The sequence below is a fragment of the Entelurus aequoreus genome, linkage group LG21, assembly GCF_033978785.1.
Source record: "Entelurus aequoreus isolate RoL-2023_Sb linkage group LG21, RoL_Eaeq_v1.1, whole genome shotgun sequence".
NCBI lineage: Eukaryota > Metazoa > Chordata > Actinopteri > Syngnathiformes > Syngnathidae > Entelurus > Entelurus aequoreus.
This window is the reverse complement of record NC_084751.1, coordinates 16,136,947-16,153,713: the sequence shown is the minus strand read 5'-3', so window position 1 is coordinate 16,153,713 and position 16,767 is coordinate 16,136,947. Positions and strand designations below refer to the sequence as shown.

Genomic DNA, 16,767 nt, shown 5'->3' with positions numbered 1-16,767 from the left:
TAATTTTGCATAGAATTAATGAAAAGACGAGTGACCATTATCTGATAACTTTATTATCAAGTTAAAAAAAGACAATGAATTACAATATTTACAGAATATCCAGAAATAAATGGAATAAAATTGTAAACAATCATCCTAGGCAACATCACAACCCACCATCAGGTAATCAAGATTTATACGGGAAGAAAGGCAAGGACAGATTCTAGTGTCAACCTATGGAGCAAACAAAACAAAACAAAAAAAAAGCAGATAATTACATTAAAACAAAACTAAAGATATGTACAAAGTATCCAGTGTGTTGTCAGCAGGGACTCTACTTTTGGGCGTACAGATTCAGAAGATACACACAATTTAAAAGATCACAGAACAACCAACATTTTTTGGAGGGCTGGCAGCCATTTCCAAGATTGTCACCATAACAATAACAACATCTGGTCATCAATCGTAGGAGCTGCCTTTTTATTTTTTAATTTTTTTTTAAAGCTACCACAATGAGTTCCAGGAAACTACAAGCTGGTTTGTGTCAAAAACGGAGAAATCGAGCACCGAACGTGTATGGCGGTAAGTTAATGTTTGGAGAAGAGGAAGCATAGATAGGCTGATACAGTCCCGATCTTTTGTCAACAAATGACTCCATTATACGGGAGGATGATTTTCGGAGGAATCGACAAGTTGCTTAACGGATATATTTTTGTTCTTACCACGATGTTCCTAATCAAAAACTAGAAACACATTAATCTTCCTATCTAGAGGCATTTTCCCATTTGATACAGACTTTATACAGCACGGTATTTGATGGGGGATCCTGAAACACTCCCAAATAGTGTATTTTTTTTATGAATGAAAAAGAACAAAAGGGTAAAGGTTAGCGTGTTCTTTCTTAAAACCGTAACAAGTAGTTTTCTATACACGGCTGCAAACGGGAGTCCTGACAACAGGTGACATAGCTCCCTTTTTTGAGAGTTACAGCAGCGCACACAGCAGGCTGGAGAACAATAATATGTACTACGCATCTTGACAAAATGCCATTCAAACGTTATTGGTCATTTTGGACTATAATTTGATTGCTATACATTTCCTCATAAGGCTTTAGGGCGTTCGAGCAGCAACTTTCAACAAATACAATCTCTGCCTACTTTTTTTGTCAACAGTAAATCTAAAAAAAAAAAAAAAAGATAAATAAATATAAAGCAGACTATGACACAAGAGGATTAGGAGGAGGCGGGGATCAAAAGTCAAATGGCTTTCTGTCGGGGTTGCACTTGTCTTTTTATTTCATCCAAATATACAATGGTATATTTTACCCCGGAAATTCTCTAAAAGACAAGTTGTCTTGTATTCGGAGTCTAGACAAAGTCTTTCTGTCACTCACACACACCAGAGACGTAGTCGCTAGAGTAGAGAATTACTGGAAAAAGTGTCTTAAAATTGGACAAACAGCTGAGGAGAAGTTTCAGACATCCTGAAGATCTTTTTTATCCTTGATTTTGTTTGAAAAAGTATTCTCCCATAAAAGGAGGCTAAAAGAGTCGGTTTTAACTAGGGGTGTCCCAAACTTTTTCAGTTTCAATGCATTACCAATTTTGGAGCCTTCACTGCAAAAACTGAAATCTAAGTAAGATTAAATATCTCAAATAAGGGTGATATTTGCTTATTTTCTGTCTGATAAGATCATTCTTCTCACTAAGCAGATTTTATGTTAGAGTGTTTTACTTCTTTTAAGGGTTTTGGTCCTAAATGATCTCATTAAGATATTACAGCTTGTTGCTGAGATTTTATGACCTATATTGAGAAAACATGCTTGAAACTAGAATATCAACTGTTGCAAAGCTGTGTCATCAACACTCACAAGTATAAAACTACTTTTTTAAAGTAATAATTTCTTACTTCAAGCATGCAAAAAAAAAAAAATCATGATGCCGAGCGCATATCATTATGTCAAGATAATGGCACTGGAATTTGCTTTTTTCGGACTATAAATCGCATTTTTTTTCATAGTTTGGCCGGGCTCCAGTGCGACTTACTGTATATATGTTTTTTACCTTCTTTATTATGCATTTTCGGCAGGTGCGACTTATACTCCGGTGCGACTTATACGCCGAAAAATATGTTAATTTAACAATACTTTTCAACATATTGAGCAAAAATGTCTCTTTTTTTTTTCTAAGTGCACTTGTTATTAGTGAGAATATACTTATTTTAAGGTATTTTTGGGTTCATTGAGGTTAGCTAATTTTACTTATTTTGGAAAGTCTTGGCAAGGCGAATTTTCTTGTTCTATTGGCAGATAATTTTGCTTAGCTCAAATAAAATACCCCTAATTTTTTTATTTTTTTCCCCTTGTTTTTGAACACTGACTTTTTGCAGTGTTGTGTATTGATATTAATCCAGTACAATATCATCAGGAATCATAGTACACTTTTATTATTTTGTAGTGTCAATGTTCAGGTATGAAAAACACTAACTTTATGACAGTTTTATGCTATTTTATGTTATTTTCGTACATAGTGTTCACAATAATCTTTAAGTTACACTCATGACAGAATGAGTTGAATGATGTGGACACGTCTGTTACTCAATACTTTCTAATACCTTTCTGACTTGGAGGCCTTAAGTAGCATGCAACTATAATTACTAGATACTTTTAATTGACAAAAGTAGTGTTTTAGACTGCAATATTGTTCAATTCAGTACACATATTACCCTATTTTTCGGAGTATAAGTCGCAGTTTTTTTCATAGTTTGGCCGGGGGGTGCGACTTATACTCAGGAGCGACTTATGTGTGAAATTATTAACACATTACCGTAAAATATCAAATAATATTATTTAGCTCATTCACATAAGAGACTAGACGTATAAGATATCATGGGATTTAGCGATTAGGAGTGACAGATTGTTTGGTAAACGTGTAGCATGTTCTATATGTTATAGTTATTTGAATGACTCTTACCATAATATGTTACGTTAACATACCAGGCACGTTCTCAGTTGGTTATTTATGCCTCATATAACGTACACTTATTCAGCCTGTTGTTCACTATTCTTTATTTATTTTAAATTGCCTTTCAAACGTCTATTTTTGGTGTTGGGTTTTATCAAATAAATTTCCCCCAAAAATGCGACTTATACTCCAGTGCGACTTATATATGTTTTTTTCCTTCTTTATTATGCATTTTCGGCCGGTGCGACTTATACTACGGAGCGACTTATAGTCCGAAAAATACAGTAGATACTTTTAATTGACAAAAGTAGTGTTTTAGACTGCAATATTGTTCAATTCAGTACACATATTACTATGTGTGCTTAGCTACTGGTAGTCTATAGCCTACCATGTTTAGCTTTTGTAAATGACTTCACTGAAATAGAAGAAAAGATCAAACGTGTGTGCTTATTGGAGGACATTGCGATGTTAACTTGGCTGTCCAGCTTTGCTAATGTAAACACGCTGCAGGACTGCTTGTATCGGGAGATTTTAGATGCAAGTCGATATCATCCGAGATTTTTTGGGGGGGAGATCGGATCGGAACACCCCTAGTTCTAACACATCTAAGGTAAGTTTATGACTGGACAAGGTAGTCAAAACTCCTCCTGTCACCATGCAGAACTACTGAACTATGCATGCCAGGCCACTAGAGGGAAATGTAAACTGCTCCTGCTAAGTATGCATGCGACTCCTGTTTCCATAGACGACCATTTTTTCTTGTTTACGTGAAAGCGTTTTTAAAGATAATTGATTTTCAAATTGTGGTACGCATGAACACCAGACATATACATGAAATATGCTTTATATTAAGTTATCCGCAAATACAAATTATTCAAAAATGTTCATTCAAATCCAGTTTTCCTTGCTGAAATATTATTGTTTGACTCCTCTCATATTACACAACTAGCAACTACGTGCAAGTACAAACCAAATATTCCAAGCTATACTGACAGTAGGTAGAAGTAGAAAAACATTTTTGTAGCTACACATTTACAAATGTTTGCCATGCAAAGAAATGGCCCAAAAACACAACTTTGAAAAATTTTCAGCTAAACACAGTTTCACATAAACTGGGCTACATAGGCATTTGATGGAATGTCCTTCGTATATAAGGAAAATTAAGTTAAATTTCGGATGGGAGAAACTCTGTAAAGTTTCTGAACTCCTGTTTCTAATCATACTCTTTTCTATACAAGCTTAATTTCTCTATGCTATGTTGTCTTCCTAAGACATCAAACTACCATATTTTTCGGACTATAACTCGCATTTTTTTTCATACTTTGGCCGGGTGTGCGACTTATACTCAGGAGCGACTTATGTGTGAAATTATTAACACATTACCGTAAAATATCAAATAATATTATTTAGCTCATTCACGTAAGAGCCTAGACGTATAAGATTTCATGGGATTTAGCGATTAGGAGTGACAGATTGTTTGGTAAACGTATAGCATGTTCTATATGTTATAGTTATTTGAATGACTCTTACCATAATGTTACGTTAACATACCAGGGACGTTCTCAGTTGGTTATTTATGCGTCATATAACATACACTTATTCAGCCTGTTGTTCACTATTCTTTATTTATTTTAAATTGCCTTTCAAATGTCTATTCTTGGTGTTGGGTTAATTCAAATTAATTTCCCCCAAAAATGCGACTTATACTCCAGTGCGACTTATATATGTTTTTTCCTTTCTTTATTAAGCATTTTCGGACGGTGCGACTTATACTCCGGAGCGACTTATAGTCCAAAAAATACGGTAGTCTAATCACTAGTGCCTCTGCTGGTCACAGCCAGGTACTGCATGCAAATTTGCTACATTTGCGCCTCAACACAAACAATGATAAAATAATTATTAAAGATGAGTAATCCGAACGGCCTCCTAGTTAAAAAAAAAGACAAGTGCAACCTTTGCGCCTTAGTCGAGATCCCAAGTGTAGACACGTGATGAAACATCAACATGTCGTCGTATATGTCCACCGAGTGCACAGCTTAAACTATGACGGACTGGAAAACAACATCTCACAGGGTTAACGTTTAATCCAATATCCACTTTTGTTCATCAGTGAAATTACGGAACAATAATAAAACAGTACAGTCCAAACACGAAGGGCAAGGCTTATACGTAGTATAATCATATTAAGGGATCTAAAAGATAGCAATTTGCTACAAAAACATGGGTGGTAAATTGCCATTATTTCTACCAATGAGGATTTGCCAACGTAATAAAATAGATAAGGTGCAAGCCTTACTCAAAGTATTCAAACACAAGGCGTCAATGGGAAAATAGTAAGATAAAGGTAGCATTGGGTCATCTGTAAATGCTCACATATTTACTATTTGATCTTTTATCATCATGTTTTGATAAAGCAAGCGTAAAAGGTGCTTCGAATAGCTCAATTTGGATAATTTTGGGCAACATTCTTTATAAATAGTTTAATATAGATGGGATTTTTCACTGTAGTTTTGACCAGAATGTCAGCAATAAAAGTTCACTATTGGTTACCAATATATTAAAAATCTGTCCTAGGGGACCGCCCATTTAATTAAGGAACTCCGCCTTTTATTTTTAAGCAGCACAACCTAATACTTATATATGTAACACCTACAATCTAATAATGCACCAAATCATAAAATGTTTCTCACTTTAATTTTTTTTAATTTAACATCCTATTTCGACCTAACCTTATTGGCCCAAGCGGGTCCCCAGTCTGGTCAAGCCAGCTGCTGATCCATTTTGGCGCCAAGCATCTCTTGGTCGTCCTCATAATGACTTTGCGATAGATCTGAGGGGTTTGGATTCTCTTCCCGGTTGCCGGAAATGTCCAGTCCAGTGTCGATGGATGTGGAGGAGAGGGAAGACGGAGCGGAGGCGTCCATTGTGGAGTTTGTGCTGGTGTCCAATTGATTGCTGTTCACCGTCCTGTAAAAAAATAGGCATTTATTTAAAGGGGTAAAAACTCCTCTATCGACACTAGAAATGCATGGGAGTAGATGACTAACATATACCACGGTGCATCTTTTCATTTATTTTGAATAAACATTTGAATTAGAGCACAGTTATAGTGCACTTCTAATCGCCATTGACTTGCATTCATTGTTCCATTTTAATTCAAGTCAGGAATGTCCCCTTATCTGTCATTTCATTTTATCTGGCGTCCTCTGGGGAGCCTATTCTATTTAATTTGTACAATCTTACGTCTCGCTATTTTAATGTTCATTTAATTAAATAAGAAAAACACTCACCTGTCCTAGAATATACCAGGAACCTTAATGAGTTCCTTCAAGGAAAAGAACATTGCCCCATTTTGTACCACTTAACATGCATGTGACATTCCCCAGGTGTCTGTTCTATGCCCTTTCGTAACATGCATGTTATCACTGAGTGACAAATCAATATAAATACACTGGTTTTATATTCTGGAATTGTAACCGATCGTCCTAAAAATAATGGGATATACCGGTAATAAGAAATATGTAACATGCTTCTTTGCGGTCATGTGGCGTTCTCCAAGTGTCTGTTCTATGTCCCTTCATAACATACATGTGACAAATCAATATAAAATACTCTGGTATAAGAATTGTAACAAATTGTCCTAAAAATTAGTGTATAAGTAATCTTATATAACGGTAATAGGAAATATGTAAATTATAACATGCTTCATTGCAGTCATGTGGCATTCTTCAAGTGTCTGTTCTATGTCCCTTCATAACATACATGTGACAAATCAATATAGTCCAGAATTGTAACCGATTGTCCTAACAATGAGTAAATAATATGATAAAATACAAAATAAGTAAACTATAATATTCTTCCACGCTATCATCTGGCGTTCCCCCAGGTGACTGTTCTATGCCTCTTCTTAACATGTACGGTATGTTAGTAACAAATCCATTTAAATAACCTGATATTTATATTCCGGGATTGTATTCCATGCTTTAATGCTCGGACTTATTAATTAAGTGTTGGACTTATTTTACAAAACACAGTACAGTATCCTCAAATAGAGGCCTTCATGTGAATAGACGTTATACCTCAAGAATAGCTGGGTGGGTGCGTCATCTACAGTATTTCACAGGTGTCAAACTCATGCTGATCATGCCCGATCTGGCCCGCCATATTGTTTTATGTGAGCTGTGAAAGCTTGGAAATAATTTGTGTCCATAAAGTACTGGTACTTTCTTTGTTGATAAATTTTTATAACAGAAAAATTGCATGTTCTGCATGCAAATGCATGTCTTTTAAACATTTTCTATTATTTGATCACGCAACAAACATTTGCATATATTCCATAAAAAACTACTTGTCAGCCTGACTTCGGATTTCAAAGCAAATTATCCATTAGGGACGGCGTGGCTCGGTTGGTAGAGCGGCCGTGCTAGCAAACTGAGTTTGATCCCCGGCTTCCGCCATCCTAGTCACGACCGTTGTGTCCTTGAGCAAGACACTTCACCCTTGCTCCTGATGGGTCGTGGTTAGGGCCTTGCATGGCAGCTCCCACCATCAGTGTGTGAATGTGTGTGTGTGAATGTGGAAATAGTGTCAAAGCACTTTCAGAGTACCTTGAAGGTAGAAAAGCGTTATACAAGTATAACCCATTTACCATTCATTTGTATGTAAAAATATATAATCAAATGCATATTTAATAATATCATGGTGGTTATACAATAATATTTATATATCCAGTGTTACAAGCATCCCACAATGGGCAGTTATAACTGCGATGTGGCCCTCAACGAAAATGAGTTTGACACCCCTGACAAATAAGCGCCACACCTTAAATAAATGTAACAGGTGGTACCACTATGTTCGCAGTAATAACTTTTATTAATCTCTAATTGCCATCTTGTAGGCTGTGCAGATGTAAAAGCTTACATTTAGAGCCAAGTAATAAATGTATAATTAACAGACGCCTGATACCCTCTGCAGTTGAGTGATTGAATGCTCCCGTTCTTTTGATGCAATAGGTAAAAAACAATACTAACATGCCATGGCGAAGGACATGACGTTCCCACTCTAAATTGTTAGTGAAGCAGCGTCCACAGAACTCGCAAGGAAGACGCTTCTCGCCCTTCTCGCTGCTGCTGCTACTACTGCTTGGAGAAGCAAGGACTTCTGGGAAATAGAGTTCAACACATGGTTGACTTGAGTGTCTATTGGGATAGATTGGACAGGAAAGAAAAGATGCTGATGTTTATTTCACCTTGTAGAGCAGGCCTCTCTTCGTCAATCTCCTTGAATTCCTCCTCTTCTTCTTTGATGCTACCCTCCAGCTTTTCATCCTCTATGTCTCCTTCCTCCTCCCCTGGGTTCTCCATCACTTCCATGCCTTCCTCCTGCTCCTGCTCCTCCTGCTGCTGCGGCTCCTCCTCCTCCTCGTCCTCCTCCTCCTCCTCAGCAACAGCAGCCTTTCCATCGGCCGCCACCTCCATCATGTCGTTATCGTCCTGTGCTGCTTCCACTTCGTCCTCCTCGCTGCTGCTTCCATGCTCCATCATCTCCAGCTGGTCCAAGTTGACGTGGCCCATCAGCTCAAAGTTCCGGATGACCTGATCAAAACCACAATAAAGGAAGATTTGGACTTTTCTGTCTTTCATTTGACTGATCTAGGGATGATTTCACCACTTTTCTTTTTCTTTTCCACATGTACGGTTCCTGACCTTGTGCTCGAGGCGGAGGTGCTCCTCCAGCTGGCTGCGGCGTCGACAGTCGTAGTAGCACAGCTGGCACTGGTAGGGCTTGACCTCCACATGCTTCTGCAGGTGGAGCTGCAAGGCGTGGTCGCTGGAGCACGTGAAGGTGCACCTGTGGCAACGGAAAACCAGGCCTTGGAGGTGACGGGACAGCTTCGATCGGTTCACTGCCAGCGGGCTTATGCGCTCTTCTGAAGGAAAAGACAGTGAAGCTTTCGATGAGATGCTAGAGTGCCATATATGGTAATTATACGTTCACACCGGCCACAACATTCGGTACACCTGCACAAGCTACTGTGGTCCAATACAAGAACTGCATCGAAAATACTAACTTCAGAGAGATAAGAGTATTTGCAAGTCAAACGTATACAAGTAGGTACCTAATAATCTTTTTCATAGCTTTAAGCCATCAAAATTACAATACAAAAATGACCAAAAAAAATCCAGACATTTACGTGTTGTGCCTGCAAATCCATCCATCCATCCATCCATCCATTTTCTACCGCTTATTCCCTTCGGGGTCGCTTGGGCGCTGGAGCCTATCTCAGCTACAATTGGGCGGAAGGCGGGGTACACCCTGGACAAGTCGCCACCTCATCACAGGGCCAACACAGATAGACAGACAACATTCACACTCACATTCACACACTAGGGCCAATTTAGTGTTGCCAATCAACTTATCCCCAGGTGCATGTCATTGGAGGTGGGAGGAAGCCGGAGTACCCGGAGGGAACCCACGCAGTCACGGGGATAATATGCAAACTCCACACAGAATTTAATTATGGGAATAAAGTCAAAATATTAATAAATCAAAAATAAAACTTGCAATATGAGAAAAAGTGTTTTTACATTTTAGAATTACGTTTTTGACTGGAAATATCCTTACATAGGTGTTACTAAAAAAATCTAAATATTACAAGGATTAGGTTCAGATATGGGGCAGCACGGTGGTAGAGGGTTAGTGTGTGTGCCTCACGATACGAAAGTCCTGTGTTTAAAACCCTGTGACTGTGTGGGTTCCTTCTAGGTACTCTGGCTTCCCGCCACCTCCAAAAACATGCACCTTGGGATAGGTTGATGGGCAACACTAGTGTGTGAATGCTGTCTGTCTATCTGTCTTGTCCCTGCGACGAGGTGACGACTTGTCCAGGGTGTACCCTGCCTTCCGCCAGACTGCAGCTGGGATAGGCCCCCTGCGACCCGAGAGGGACAAGCGGTAGAAAATGGATGGATGGAGGTTACAAGATTATGAGGAAAAAGCTTTTCACTTAAAAACAGCAAGACATTTTATAAGATAAATACTTTTTTTACAATTACAATTTGACCAATTACTCCACTTACGACAATCAAATTTCCTTCTCGGGTAAAGCAACATTTCCTTTATAGCTTGTCTTAATGGAGAAAAACCCAGAAAAATAAAGATGCAATAATTAAATTGCAATGTGAGAAAAAAAGTGTATAACTTTAAAAAAAAAACTTTTACAAGACAAAAATATTTTAAAAGAGTAACTTTTTTTTTAGAAAAAAATTGTTTCATGGGAAAACTACACGAAAAAAAAGAAAGTTGCATTGTTACAAGAAAACCAAATAAATATCAAGAATTAGGTTAAAATATGAGAAAAGGTTGTTACTTTAAAAGAAGACATTTTAGGATTTTGCTAATTAGATAATACATTACTGTTTGATCTCATTAGATCAGTACGTGCCAGATAATATTACATTTTAAACAGACATCTTTCATGTGTACCTTTGTGCAGGACAATGTGGTCGATCATACTGCTCTTGTATTTGGTGTGGTAGAGACAGAGAGGACAGCGAAGGTCTTTCTGAATGTCCTCTGGTGCATTGTTATTGTGGCCTGCCTCCACGTGCATGGTGAAAGTATTCCTGCAAACAGAGAAACATTATTTAGTTATCAATTATTTAAAAAGTTATTTAGGTTCCTCACAAGCCAAGTATCTTTGTCTCACTTGTAGCAGGTGAAGAAAGAGCAGTCCTTGCACTTGAAGAGCTTCTTGCCACCGTGACGGTCCCTATAGTGCCGACGCAAACTCTGCATGTATCCGGAGCTAAACTCGCAGAACTCACAGGTGAGAATGTTATCCGGGCGACTGTCTGTCACACCATGGACCAAAGAGGAAGACACATGACTGTGAGAGGCAATTTGATAATGACTGAGCTGCTCACAATCATCCTCCTGCTCCCAATATGATGGGTCTGAAAGACAAAAGGGATAAAATGTATGAGTTTAAGGCTTTGGCAGTTTATCTGTAGATTTAAAATGTAATGCTGCCAAGACCACCAAATGGTGAAATATTTTCTTTAAACGGCCAAGACCCAATCTGCAGTATGTGCTCTGCAGTATGTGCAAGTTTAAGTTAGATTATAGCAATATCATATGCACAGGCAGTGCTGAAGAGTGTAAGGGACACATTTATGGTATGACAATATTACTGCGATAGCAAAGGCATAGAATTCAGAACAAAAGTCCAATCTATTACAAAAAAAAGCCATTATTTTAAGAAATTATGTTTTAAACACCCAGAGAAAAACACTTTTAATCATTCAAGAATTAGGTAGGGATATTTGACAAAAACATTTTTTTAAGCACAGTTTGAATAGTCAATGGGAAAAAACATCCTTATGAGAATAATATTGTAATATTTTTCCAAGAAAAATATGTAATTTTACAAGAATAAAGGCATATTGTCAGACTATTTTTGGTTAAATACTATGAAGAAAAAAACTTAAATATAGAGCGATTTTTTAAGTCGTAATATTATGAGTATTTTATATTGCAGGAATAAAAGTACTGCATATAAGTTTGGAATTTCAAAGGAACACAACTATAATATTTGAAAAAATAATTTTTAATTTTTTAGAAAAAAAACCCCCTCCAAAGACCTCTGATATTATGACAAATACAGGTAATGTTACAAGAGTCAAAATATTAAGTCAAAAATATATAGTTTTACAGTAAAAAAGTCAAGATATTGACAAAAAAGCGATTTTACAATATCAAAGTACAAATATTAAGACAAAAAACTATTTAACAAAAATAATAAAAAATGAAAGCCAATAAAGCTGTGTTACTTTTTAAAAGTTTTGTATTTTCAAAAGAATACATTTTAACAAAAAATAAACTTTGAGGGATATATTTGTATTTGATATGTTATATATTTATTTATGTATTAAGTTGTAATATTTTACTATTGTGTAAAAAAAGCTTGTAATAGTGTTATATTCAGACCTCAGGATACAATCCAAATTTCTGTGCAGTACATTTTGCCATGAATCACTGAAATACTCATTTTAGATATCAATATCTTGTAAGAAAATGCATACATCTCACTCGGGTGATCAATTGAATCTATTGCAGACAATGCAAGCGCTTCAATCATCCTCTCAAGAGTGGCTAATGTTGGTGAGCCAGCTCATCATCTCGCCCTACTTTGAGGCTGAGACATCAATAAATAAACCACTGTGACACTAATAGAATATCTATCCATGTGAAAAAATGCTTCATTCAGCACTCGAGAGTTGGGGTGGGGAGTGGGCATCAGGGGGAAGAAAGTTATATTTCTTTAAAGATTTGCAAAAAAAGTGGAGGAATTGAATTGATCTGAATGGCGATAAGGTGCTGTGCTTAGGTAGTGAAATGTAACATCCCTCACACAACTTGACTGAAATGTTGAATGGAGGGTAGTCTGTGTGTTGGGCATGCCTGTGCTTCCAGCCCGCTACAATGTTTGATACATTATGGTGGGGCGCAGCTGAAAACCGTGGTTGGCGCTCAGAGAAAGGCGGCCCAGTGTTTCAGCTGCAGGGAAGATTCCACAGCTCCAGCAGCAAGGTGACAGCTGCTGCCAAGAACAGTCCACAACTCACAGCTGCAAAATGGTAGAAGCAGGAGGTTCCAACTACGGCTAAGGTGACTCTTTGAAAGACTACAGTCGGTGGAGATGATGAACATGGTGCATTCATCTGCATTAATTGTCAAAATTATATTGAGAAATTGGTACTGGTGTGGCCCCTTTTTATCAAAATTATGTTGTAAAACAGCATGTCTCTCTCTGTGTGGCAGCTACATATATCCATGTCACTGGTGTATGTGAGTGACAGGAAGAAACGCTCAGACTCTTGCTTGGTGAAAAGTCGCTTGGTACCACCTGTATACAGCTCTAAGACCGCAAATAGACAATGATAGCGTCCTGTATTCATGTCAATACGTCATGTTTGTCTGCTGCCTAAATGGGTTATGGCAGAAAGCAAAATTGGAATTACAATTAATAAGCTGGAAGGGTCCGAATAGGATATAAAAGATAGTAACATGAGGTTGAAGTTTAGACTATGTTTAGTAGGGGACCAGTATGACCAAGACAATGTATTTTTTTGTAAATATTGCAATATTACATACAACTACAATGTCGGCTTTCGCATGTTGAACTGCTGTATTTCTCAACAAGAATGACGATTTTTAGTTTTTATGTTTGTACATTTGAGTTTTCAGACGTGCCCTGTTGGTTGCATTTTTACAAATACTTAAAAAAATATTTCAGCATTTTTACATTTTAAATTCAATAATAATGTAATAATTGCTGGGTTTTTTTAATGTACAAATGAACTGGATTATCAGGAAAATATGTTGAAACAAATCTCATATTGGGCTCTGATGAATCTCATACCGTCCGGAGCTGAAGGACTCTGATCAGCGTTGGTGGTCAGCCGGGTGGAAGCGTGCGCGGCCTGGGTGGCGGCCCGCAGTTTAGGCAGAGTTAGAGCTTCGCCATGGTCCTGCAAAGAGTGTTCCTTCAGCTGGCTGATGGTCATGGAAGAGAAAGGGCAGGACAAGCACTTGTACGCATGCTGCTCGCCTGAAGGGAAAAATCAAAACAGGACATATTACAAACCTGTGCATTTTAGCTTTTTTTAGTTCTACTATTTTGTTCAGTTTGTCTTTTCACTAAGAAATATCTTGCTAAGGATAATCAATTTACTTCAAGTACATTTGGTCCCCTGCAGTGTATTTCCGTGTAGTTTGTTTACATTGTCAGTTACTACTGCCAACTACTGGCTTAGCATACACATTGAAGTTAGCCTTGCAGCAATGTAGGGAGACATCTGGATGAAAACCAATACTTCACATCCAACCTGATGGAGCTTGAGTGGTGCTGCAAAGAGGAATGTGCGAAGCTGCCCAAAGATAGGTGTGCCAAGCTTGTGGCATCGTATTCAAAAAGACTTGAGGCTGTAATTGCTGCCAAAGGTGCATCAACAAAGTATTGAGAAAATGCTGTGAATACTTATGCACATATAATGTTTTAGTTTTTTTAGCTTTAATTTGCAAAAAAAAATTAATCACATTGCCATCATGGGGTATTGTCTGTAGAATTTTAATGACAAAAATGGTTATATTCCATTTTGGAATAAAGCTGTCTCATAACAAAATCTGGAAAAAGAGAAGCGCTGTGGATACTTTACGGATGCACTGTAAGAAAAATACTAGCGCTAGACAGGAGATAATACAAAATACAGGAAACTAATAATAATGTGTGTCAAAAACTGTCATGATGAAGATTTTTTGCCAAACAGTCAGAAAAGTTACAATAAAAATTAAATTAAGGCAGATTTATATTGAACATAGTCGAACTACCCTTCATATTTTTTAAACAAGAAACTAAAAAAAAAAAGGGTGAGGAATAAGAATTTTATAAGAACAAAGTCATGATATGAAAAATAATTGTAACTTTATGAGAATAAAGTCAGATTTGTATCGAAATAAAATCACAGGTTTAAGATAATTTAGTGAAATTATAATAAACTACAAAGGCGAAACACTTGATTTACCAGTATAGTCATATTTTTAAAGGAATAATGTCAAAATGTGAGAATAAAATACAAATATGAGAAATTAAATTAAAAAGTTGTAATATGTGGTAAAAAGCTTCTAACAATAAGAGTATCCCTAATACTGCAGTAATGTAGAAATGTACTACATCATGAGAGATATTTCTTATAATTTTGGTATGAAACATTTATGATACAATTTTTACTATGTGGCCATAGGCCAAAAAATTCCACCTGTATCCCTTTGGAGCTTAGTAACACATTTAGGGGAAGTGACAATGTATATGAATCTATATTAAATGTGTGTGTATAGTTGCACTTACTAGCATGCGCCTTATGCATGTGGCTCTTCAAGCGGCTCACGTAGGCAGACTTAAAGGGACAGAGTTTGCACTTGAAGGGTTTGTGGTGCCCGTGATGAGACTGCATGTGTCTGTCCAGACTGGTGATGAGAGAAAAGTAGGAGTTAAGTGGATAAAAGAAGACAAACGGGAAACAAACGACAAGAATCAAGCACCATATTATGCTTCTATGGGTTTGTTTTCTATTAAGCTATACATTTGAGCAAGGAGGGTGTGGGAACCCATCTACCCACCATCCCCTGGTGGGTGTTAGCGCAAGCGCCTGTGGGGATGGTGGCTGTGTTTTGAATGCCAGCCGCCTAGGTGGCATGGGAGTGCAGCCTCTTTCTGGGTCAGAGCGCACAAACAGTATACAGAAGGATTACACCTGGGAGCTCAGAGGAGATGACTACTTGCTTCTCTCCTCTCGCTCCACCGTCTAATGGATAAAAACTCAAATCGTGTCTCGTCTCAGAAGAGGGAGAACGTCTTACACATTTGTTTCAACAGCTGTCAAAAAAGGGTGTAAAAAAAGAATAGGTCCAACAGCTGCCACGTTAAAACAAAAACAAGACACAAAGCCTGCCCAGGAAGTGTTAGGCACTTCTCTATGCAGCTAAAAAATATAACCTCTATAGTCGAATGACCCAGAAGTTGTTGAATTTGGGATTTTAAACATTTTCTGTGAAAAATGCAACTTCCACGGTCAAACTCACTGCCATCTCACATTTGACAGTTTTTAAGCAAAGTGCGCATAATAATTTGTGTATCATGGTTGCCCAAACATTTCTACAACTAACTCGGGCTACAACGATTAATCTTTTGGATCGGTCCAAGTGTGCTTCTGTGTGTGAACCATGTCTCTGTGTACAAACGCTGTATTCAGTCTTTTATTTTGTTTGGCGCAGTAGACACAACGCAGGGCGCATCACTGGAGGAGGCAGAGACCACCACTTACTTTCTACACAGGAGACTTCCTAGTCATGTTTTAGCGTTTCAGTGTGTGTGCCTTTTGTGTTTCTCCCTTTTGACAAGTTTTTGTCCATTTTGCCAACTTAAATAAGTCCCGAAAAGCCAACAGACCAGAGTGGAAAAATGAAGGGAATCATTGTGGAGTTTAAAAAAAAAATAGACTATTTGCTAGTGTACGTACATTAATAACGCCCGCAAGTATGGACGGATTGACAGAGCAGGCGGCGTGACCGTGCCACAACAAGGTTTAATTATGAAGACACCGGACTTTTCTGGAAAACGATGCCAGAGCAGACTTACTTCACAGGGAGGAAAAGACATGACAGGTACCGCTCCCTAAACACAAGAGGGCACACACGAAGGGGGGGGGGGGGGGGGTCCTCCAGACCCCGTCCTCTCTCTCTCTCTCTCCGTCCGTCCTTTAATTCAACTCCTTGTCGGTGTGGTTGGACAATAATTTAAATATAATTGTAGCGATATGGTTGTTGAGTTTAGGATTATTGTGCTTTCGGATCATTTGTGAGGACACCATAGTGGCTTGTGTGCGCGTGCGTTGCCATGATAGCAGATACAGCACAGCTCTGCTTGTTTTTAAAGTTGATCCATCGACCCGTTATGTTTGCTTGATCAGTATAGCACTTTACAATGTAGTCAAAGTGTACAACCTTAAAGGGAACTGCATTTTTTTTTTAATTTTATGTCTATCAGTCACAATCATTATGAAACCCATGACAGATGGATTTTTTTTAATGCATTCTGAATATTAAATACATGCGATCAAAAGTTATCTTACAATGGAGCCTAAGGAAGCCGTTCAATTTTGCCTATAGAGCCCCTAAAAATACATCCAAACACCTCAACTAGGATTTTCTATACATGATGCAAGTATACCTGTATATGTAATGTAGTAACGGGCACAATTGTAAT

The 16,767-nt window shown here is 37.8% G+C and overlaps 1 protein-coding gene across 6 annotated transcripts in view; it reads right to left on the bottom strand.

Annotated features, from left to right (window-relative positions):
- The window catches only part of znf462 (zinc finger protein 462), a 95,968-nt gene that overhangs the window by 12,387 nt on the left and 66,814 nt on the right, over positions 1-16,767 (bottom strand). For 2 of the 6 annotated variants that reach the window (XR_009823632.1, XM_062031056.1), the window contains exons 6-13: positions 14,851-14,969; positions 13,366-13,554; positions 10,651-10,897; positions 10,428-10,567; positions 8,648-8,871; positions 8,191-8,536; positions 7,973-8,102; positions 5,672-5,909 (exon numbers count right to left, since the gene is read on the bottom strand). Coding sequence is in view for 5 of the 6 variants with exons in the window: in XM_062031056.1 (XP_061887040.1) it covers positions 5,702-5,909; positions 7,973-8,102; positions 8,191-8,536; positions 8,648-8,871; positions 10,428-10,567; positions 10,651-10,897; positions 13,366-13,554; positions 14,851-14,969 (1,603 nt within the window). In the remaining variant the exon portion in view is untranslated. Of the gene's footprint in view, positions 1-35; positions 5,910-7,972; positions 8,103-8,190; positions 8,537-8,647; positions 8,872-10,427; positions 10,568-10,650; positions 10,898-13,365; positions 13,555-14,850; positions 14,970-16,767 lie in introns of those variants that run through there. The other 4 variants (XM_062031058.1, XM_062031055.1, XM_062031057.1 and 1 more) reach the window with 3 other exon arrangements.